Here is an 8370-nt window from a genome sequence, read left to right on the forward strand (position 1 = left end):
AAAACTAATTCAAGCATGTTGTGAAAATGAGGTACCCATTTTTTAAATAAAAGAAAAGAAAAAACAAAATAAAATAAAGATACTGGTGTACATATATTAAACAGCACTCACAATATCGTCCACCCAGTTAGACACGAAATGAACACGAAATCATGGAGGAGTAGAGCCAACTTACGAGTCAATTCTTCTTTTAAAAGTAGAGATAGATTCCAAAAGAAAAGAAGAAAAGCAGAAAAGAGGAAAAGAAGAAAAAGGGGGAGAGAACTCTCTCTGATCAAGATTTCACTATCTTTGATTCTAAGACACAATTCTTGGTCCTTTTCAGCATCACTCCGTTTAGGGTCTTGTTGCCATTTTAACGACCCATAGAAAATATTCCACCATGTAAAATATGGAATGGGAATAATATTTGGAGTTGCTTTGATGTGCCATAACACCAAAGAACACATATAACACAAAAGCACACCCTAATGGCAATAATTGATTGCTATCACACCAACCATACGAACGCAGGACCTTATTCTTCTATCTCAAGCGCCCTATGCAAATACACAAAGTCACCATCATGCTTGAATCATTTCCGTGTCCGTGTCCGTGTCCTGATCGCACTTTGCAGATTTCTGTGACACTTAAAATTTGGTTAATCACAAAGGTAAACTTGTATCACTCATCCAACCATCCGGAGGTTCAAGGCATTCCCTCAAGTGAAAGGTTCAATTTATTTTTGAAGGATTACATGTAGCTATTGAGGCAGGACCAAAGGAGAAACAAGTGAAAACCCGAGAACATTCAGTAGAAGAAGAAGAAGAAGACAATTACTATAGTTAAAAAATATGACATGAAACATAATTATGCAGGCATAGATATGATCATTTGTCCATTTGGTTGTGTTTAGTCACTTGTGGCAATGGAGATATGCTATTATTCAAGCCCTTAGTCGCCCTCCACATGAGAAGGTAACACTGCATGAAGGGTCAACTGAAACAGTGTAGTAATGTGAGGGCCTCGTAAGGAAAAGGGGCAAGTGAGCTAGCAGATCACAAACACACTCATCATCTATCTCCTTCAACCACCTGCAACAAGCCTCCTCTGCAGAGGATTGTTGGTGTCTGTGCCTGATTCCATGCCTGTGGCTGTGGCTGTGACCATGGCCATGACCTTCACCGTGACCATGGCCATGACCATGACCAGGGCTATGGGCATGACTCTGACCAGGTTCATCAGGCGATGGAGGGACTGGGGCCGGATTTGGGTTGAATGGTAGCATTGCGCATGCATGATTCACTAGCGCAAACTGGGAGATGCAGAGCGGGCGGGGAGATGGGGGCATAAGTTGGCAATCCACCTTCAGTGTGAGAACCAGTAATATTGTCAGGATCATCAATTTAAGAATCTTGGATGTCTCCATGCTTGTTTCCCTTAATGCTAATTTGTGCCAAGAAACAAGGAGGGGAAGAAGTCATGTAACTCTAGACTGGTCCTTGTTTCTACTTAAATACTTGAGCATTCACACACTTCTTGTTTCCCTTATTTAGGTGTTCTTGTGTGGCAAATAAAAGAGATGGGAATTGCAAAGAGAGTTTAGTTGGTATATTAGAACATATTATGGAGAAGTTTAGGTTTCCAAATGGTTAAAAGGGAGCCTCATCCAATCTATGTGACAAATTGTTAGGTGGTGACTAAACCTCTAAGCGTGTGCTTCAATACCTATTTCGCTCCTACCACATGTAAAGGGTTGTTTGGGATATGCCTTACTCTCATTGAGAATTCTAGTTAGGAAAAAAGAACCCTAGACTATATTTTCAATCAACCCAAGCACCAAGATGTTGTAGTAGCATCAATGGATCAACTTCATTAAAATAGTATTAAGTAACTAAAGCCCTTCCAACTATACCAAGATCTAGATTCTGTAGCACTATGATCAGTACAAGCAATTTGTATGAAACAACTAAGATGAACGTAATGCCAGGAGAAGACATTGAAAATTCGAATCATTTTCATTCCAAAATCGATTTAACAGTCGTGTTGCCAAAGATGCACTTCGCCTTCTATGTCACATAGAAATGCAATTCTAGATGCCTTCTGCTTACATTCAATGGAATTTTGCAATAACAAAGTCCCTATCATATAAAGTAGGCCTCTATTAGTGCTAAGGGTGTGAACCAGACTGTCACCAAGTGCATTCACAGAAGCGGGAATAATGAGATTCTTGACCCTTCAGACCTTCAGCAAACACCCAAAATTCAGCACTAGCAAGTGCTAACACAATGCCTTATGCCTTCCAAAGTGCAGTCTCCTAAAATGGAGCACTAACCAAAGAGCCCAACAAAAAATTGCCTGATATCAAAATCTGAAAAAGACAGCCCAAAAAAAATCCAGAGGACCAACAATAATTTTACTAAATATTCAGTGTCTTGGTGAATCAGATAGAAAAAGACATTTTCAGGCATTGTTTATGATAAATATCCAGAATAACCATTGTTGGTGAGTAGAACAGAAAAAGGCAGACAAAAATTGAGAAGGCAAAGTGTTTCCATTCCATTGAATATTGGAAATAACGCGGGAAAGGAAAGGATAATGTTGAAAGTGCGTAAAGCAGGACTTCTTTCCCAAGCAGGAAGTTATTACTTTTTTGCTGTCAGAATGCAAGAAGGAAATAGATTTCTCCAGCTCTCTTTAAGATAAGCAACCATGCAACCAGGAAAATCCGATTCAGAAATTGCTATCATATTGAACTGTTTCTTCTCACCATCATTTTAGTGTTGAATGTCATATAAATGAGGAAAGGAAAGGATAACGTTGAAAGTCCGTAAAGCAAGACTTCTTTCCCAAGCAGGAAGTTATTACTTTTTGGCTATCTGAATGCAAGAAGAAGGAAAGAGATTTCCCCAGCTCTCTTTAAGATAAGCAAGCATGCAACCAGGAAAATGTGATTCAGAAATTGCTATCATATTTGAACTGTTTCTTCTCACCATCATTTTAGTGTTGAATGTCATGTAAATGAGGGAAAGGAAAGGATAACGTTGAAAGTCCGTTAAGCAGGACTTCTTTCCCAAGCAGGAAGTTATTACTTTTTGGCTATCTGAATACAAGAAGGAGGAGATTTCCCCAGCTATCTTTAAGATGAGCAACCATGTAAGCAGGAACATTTATCACATGAAACAAATGAAGCAATTCAGTTATGTTGACACCATGAAACCCCACTTGTCTAATAGCAAGTGATAAGAAAAATCCGATTCAGAAATTGCTATCATATTGAACTGTTTCTTCTCACCATCATTTTAGTGTTGAATGTCATGTAAATGAGGGAAAGGAAAGGATAACGTTGAAAGTCCGTAAAGCAGGACTTCTTTCCCAAGCAGGCAGTTATTACTTTTTGGCTATCTGAATACAAGAAGGAGGAGATTTCCCCAGCTATCTTTAAGATGAGCAACCATGTAAGCAGGAACATTTATCACATGAAACAAATGAAGCAATTCAGTTATGTTGACACCATGAAACCCCACTTGTCTAATAGCAAGTGATAAGAAAAATCCGATTCAGAAATTGCTATCATATTGAACTGTTTCTTCTCACCATCATTTTAGTGTTGAATGTCATGTAAATGAGGGAAAGGAAAGGATAACGTTGAAAGTCCGTAAAGCAGGACTTCTTTCCCAAGCAGGAAGTTATTACTTTTTGGCTATCTGAATACAAGAAGGAAGAGATTTCCCCAGCTATCTTTAAGATGAGCAACCATGTAAGCAGGAACATTTATCACATGAAACAAATGAAGCAATTCAGTTATGTTGACACCATGAAACCCCACTTGTCTAATAGTAAGTGATAAGGAAAATCCGATTCAGAAATTGCTATCATATTGAACTGTTTCTTCTCACCATCATTTTAGTGTTGAATGTCATGTAAATGAGGGAAAGGAAAGGATAACGTTGAAAGCCCGTAAAGCAGGACTTCTTCCCCAAGCAGGAAGTTATTAGTTTTTGGCTATCTGAATACAAGAAGGAAGAGATTTCCCCAGCTATCTTTAAGATAAGCAACCATGTAAGCAGGAACATTTATCACATGAAACAAATGAAGCAATTCAGTTATGTTGACACCATGAAACCCCACTTGTTTAATAGTAAGTGACAAGGAAAATCCAATTCAGAAATTGCTATCATATTGAACCGTTTCTTCTCACCATCATTTTAGTGCGGAATGTCTTGTAAATGCTGAATTTGCACTACCAATGACCTCAATTATTCAATGACATAGAGCAATTCACTTCTGCTAAAATCCAAAGACATGCACAGAATTTTATAAAATGCAACACCCAAAGTAATTTAAAAGATAGTTTCTACCAAGTCAAGCAGAGCAACTAGGCAAAAGGACCATAAGGAATTCAGCAAAATTAATCTATTCTTTTATTAGTTACCAGGTGAAATGCTCTTTACATGGGACAAAACATTCTCAGTTCTACCTCTTCATTGCACAAAATGCACTTGTTTCATTGCTTCCAATACATCTCAAACAAATGCTTGAGCTAATACACCACCGGATAGTGTTGTGAAATACCTCCTCAAATGGTGTTCCACATTACCTCTCAACTGCACAACTTTAAAAATGCTGTATATGAAGCATCATTTGATTAGTGTCTAACACTTGACTTAGTTCATCTCACCCCGACAGGATTAACTCCGTCACCATGCTTCTTTTCCAAAAGTTCTGCAATTTTTCCATATTAGAGCTGTTCACCAAATTCATGTCCATCCGATTCACCGATCCTCATTGACATCATTTCCATGTCCTTCTGAACTGCTTCCTTCTGCAACCTCGATTGCTCTGCACTCTCCCTATGACCCTCTGCCAACAAATCAAGAAACCTATCTTTTATCTCAACCAACGGATCCTGATCAATCAATTCATCATCCTTGTATGCTTCCCTCAACATTGCTGTTTCTATCCCACCTTTCAGAGACAAATAAAATATCCCAGAATGCCTAGTGAAAACACTTGAAAATGCATTGGAAAACCTATACTCTTCTCTGAACTTCCCCAATATAGGCACCGGAACCCTCTTAAAGAGGGAGAGTGAAAGTAACTCATGAAAAACCCCAACAGTCCTCTTCTCCATTTCAGGAGATGCTTGATCCAAATGTGAAACATCAGCATATGGTGATATATAGTCAAGCTCCATCCAATCCCTAATCCACTCTCTCATTTCCTTCCTAAGAAAAAACCCGTGCGGCAATTTGACATTGAAGGATGGCCTAACCCTGATCCCTGTCGCCCTCTCCTCCTCCTCTGCCCTCCTCTCAATAACTGATTTTGCAAATTCAGGGTTCCATGAAACTAACTCCAAAAAGGATTTACCCTCTCCAGGGCTCCCAGATAACCTAAAATAATCTGGGAATTTTGGTACTAAATTCACCAAAAAATCATTTGGAAACCCAAATTCCCTCTTCACATGTACCAATTTATCTGCACTAATAACCTTATCCTTTGATATCATTAACAATTTACACAATTTCGCAACAATCAACGGCTCATTTTCATGAATAATCCTTTTTTCTTCTTCTAAAAACCTTCTAAGCCCATCGCTGGCACGAAGAAAATCGACGGGTTCGGATTTGGGTTTGATTCGATCAAGATAAGTGTCGAAGAGACCCGGATTTTGACTGAGAAAAGTTTTTATTTTGATCGAAAGACGTAACCTTTCGCGTCGTTTTTCTAGGTATCGAAGTGGTATTACTTGACCCGGTTCGTTTAAAACCTCTTTGACGACCCGGGCACAGAGCCTCCACTGTTTATCATTCTCTATGGCTTGGTCTAGTTTGTGATCTTTCCGCCACACTACTTGCAGGCTAGAAATGGAGGCCGTAAATTGGGTCCAAACCCTAACCTTACAATTTATGAAAATCTGAGAATTAATTGAAGGAGATTTGAAGAGCATACCTGAGACTGGAACAATGGCGGAGATTGAATTGGAAATATATGATAGTTCTCAGACTAGGGTTTTAGGGAGATTTGGGGTTTGCTGTTACTTCTGGCGAGAAACGCGGGGAAACTAATGAGTAGGGTAATTTCGAGTTTCATGGCCTGAACTACCTGGGCCAGAGTTGTGGGCTTAAAAACTTGGGCTGGCATAAGACAACCGTATTAAGGCCCAATTTGTTCACGAGCCAAGCTTGAGCTACCCAAGATCCATTTTAATCGGATTATAATTTATGGGCTCTTACCTTTTGATCTTGTTTGTGGGTCTTGAAAGATTAAGGAGAATGTGTGGAGGGTGGGAGTTATTAGGGAGAATAGAACAAGAGGACCTAATCATCGAGGAAGATTCATTTCGTCATCTGTAAGAGTGTATTCAGCAACAACAAGAGCAATCTAATTAATCAATGTGTTCTCTCCATCAAAGCGAGAGGAGTCATGTACTTGATGCTTTCAAACTTTGAATAATTTGTTTTTAATAAAAAAAAATTATCAAGTTTATGATTATGATATTTTATATAAGATGATGGGTATTGTGGGGGGCTCCCCTCCACATGTCCCTATTCCAACCCGGACACCTTAATAGGCCAGTACATGTATGCAACTCGTCTGAATCATTTCATTCGGACCATGACCCGTTCCATTTGGCATCAGTTATAAGGAGACCATTTTCCCTTATAGGGTCAAACGGCAAGGAGAAGTTGGACTTCCCAAACAAATAAGACTGTACAGTCAAATCTTCAAAACCCCCCGACATATATAATCATTCACACATGACATGTGAACAACTGATGAAACATCTTTTAACCCTCAAGTTCATTTTAATTAATTGTTACACATAACCCCATACCATCAATAGGTTGAGGGGACAGACGGCTGCACAGTTTAAGATTATAGTGCGTCAGCTAATGGTACCTACCAACTACCCAAACTATGATGATTGCTCAGCCGCTTGCAGGATAATCATTATAAAAGAATGTCAAAGTGTCTAGTTAACACTATAATGACATTCTCATCCGTACTGTATAAACCCTCAAAAAAACACAAATGAGGTATGCATACACATATGGCTATCTTTTCTCATGAAAGCAGCTTGTTACCGCTAGACAGATTCTTTGAGAGGCACAAAAATGGAGGAAATTCATCTAACTTTCGTTAAGCTTTATGAATCCGACTCCAATTGACTCAGAATCAACAGGTATATTAAGTTAGGATCATATCTTTTTAATTAAAGTATTCAAACTTTCATCTATAAGTTTTTAATTAATTTTACACCTTTTAATTTGAATTAAAATCAAATTGAAGATGAAAAAACATATACAGTAAAAAAATATTACCCTAAACCTCAAGCTTTTTATGAAAATCTTTTAAGTATTATTAAAAACATTATCGACTTAATCAAAGTGCACCCAAAACGTGCATAAGATTTTACAAAATATCAAGTTAAAATTCATACCTAAATGTCTGTTTAAACAACTTTCTCCTCTGTCCGACGGTCCTCATTGTGTGGTACAGTCAAACACCTTTCACGATTTTAAAACACATCTACATGATTAAAAAGAATCAATACTTATATAGTGTCATAAACTTTATATCTTATCCGTCGTAAGATATCACATGTTCATATATATATATTTAGCTTCCAATGACTCTCTGCTTCTCATTAAATGCTCAAATAGTTAGCACCAAAATATCCAGTTCTAAAAAACTTATTACTAATGGTTAGTTTTACCGTAAAGACCCATACACTTTATTTATAAAATATAATACGGTTTTCATCTTTTGAGTTTTATAAAATTTGTAAGTCTAGGTATCATTTGGAAAATTTAAGAATAGGACACCTATTAAGGAAAATTCTAAAATGCTTATTGGACTCTGTTAATAAAAGTATAAAGCAATAAGACTTGGTTTAAAAGCTATAACATAATAGAAACTTAAATTTGATATTGAAGTTAGGAAATAGTGGACGTACACCGGGATTGCACCAATCCACTACACATTAGAACTTACAATTTGTTTTTCTTATTTTTTTATTTATCACTGTTTAAATATATATATTTTTTCTTATATTTTCTTTCTTTCTTTTCAATTTTAAATTACATAATTGTTTTTATTTTGATCCACCTGGTTGCCAAGGAATCATTCTTTCATATCAGGGAAAGGTAATTATTGTAATTATTTTAAATTAATATGATAGAATATTTAATTATATTAAAACTAGACATGACATTAGAAATTAGAAATTGATAATATATTTAAAAACAAAATTAAAATAATGACATAGTGACATACAAATATAAAAAAAAATAAAAATAAATCACTTTTTAAAAAAATTTATAATTTTTAAAAAATTATAAAATTATTTGAAATTTTTTATTTTTTTATAGAGCTAATTTCAAA

General features: G+C 36.7%; 2 protein-coding genes across 2 annotated transcripts; both read right to left on the reverse strand.

The window, feature by feature from the left end:
- Nucleotides 1-700: 700 nt before the first annotated feature.
- On the reverse strand, nucleotides 701-1741 carry LOC104879779 (uncharacterized). The gene has a single exon (XM_019220860.2). It carries the CDS (start codon nucleotides 1406-1408, stop codon nucleotides 926-928), a length of 483 nt encoding a protein of 160 aa, XP_019076405.1. The 5' UTR covers nucleotides 1409-1741; the 3' UTR covers nucleotides 701-925.
- LOC100256232 (protein WHAT'S THIS FACTOR 1 homolog, chloroplastic) lies at nucleotides 701-6076 on the reverse strand. The gene has a single exon (XM_059737841.1). The coding sequence runs from the start codon at nucleotides 5930-5932 to the stop codon at nucleotides 4721-4723; it is 1212 nt and encodes a 403-aa protein (XP_059593824.1). The 5' UTR covers nucleotides 5933-6076; the 3' UTR covers nucleotides 701-4720.
- Between the last annotated feature and the right edge of the window lie 2294 nt (nucleotides 6077-8370).

The sequence above is a fragment of the Vitis vinifera genome, chromosome 7 (assembly GCF_030704535.1).
Source record: "Vitis vinifera cultivar Pinot Noir 40024 chromosome 7, ASM3070453v1".
NCBI lineage: Eukaryota > Viridiplantae > Streptophyta > Magnoliopsida > Vitales > Vitaceae > Vitis > Vitis vinifera.

Excerpts from the sequence above, each read along its gene's own strand:
- LOC100256232 (XM_059737841.1), bottom strand. The coding sequence starts at position 5,932 with ATGCTCTTCAAATCTCCTTCAATTAATTCTCAGATTTTCATAAATTGT.
- LOC104879779 (XM_019220860.2), bottom strand. The coding sequence starts at position 1,408 with ATGGAGACATCCAAGATTCTTAAATTGATGATCCTGACAATATTACTG.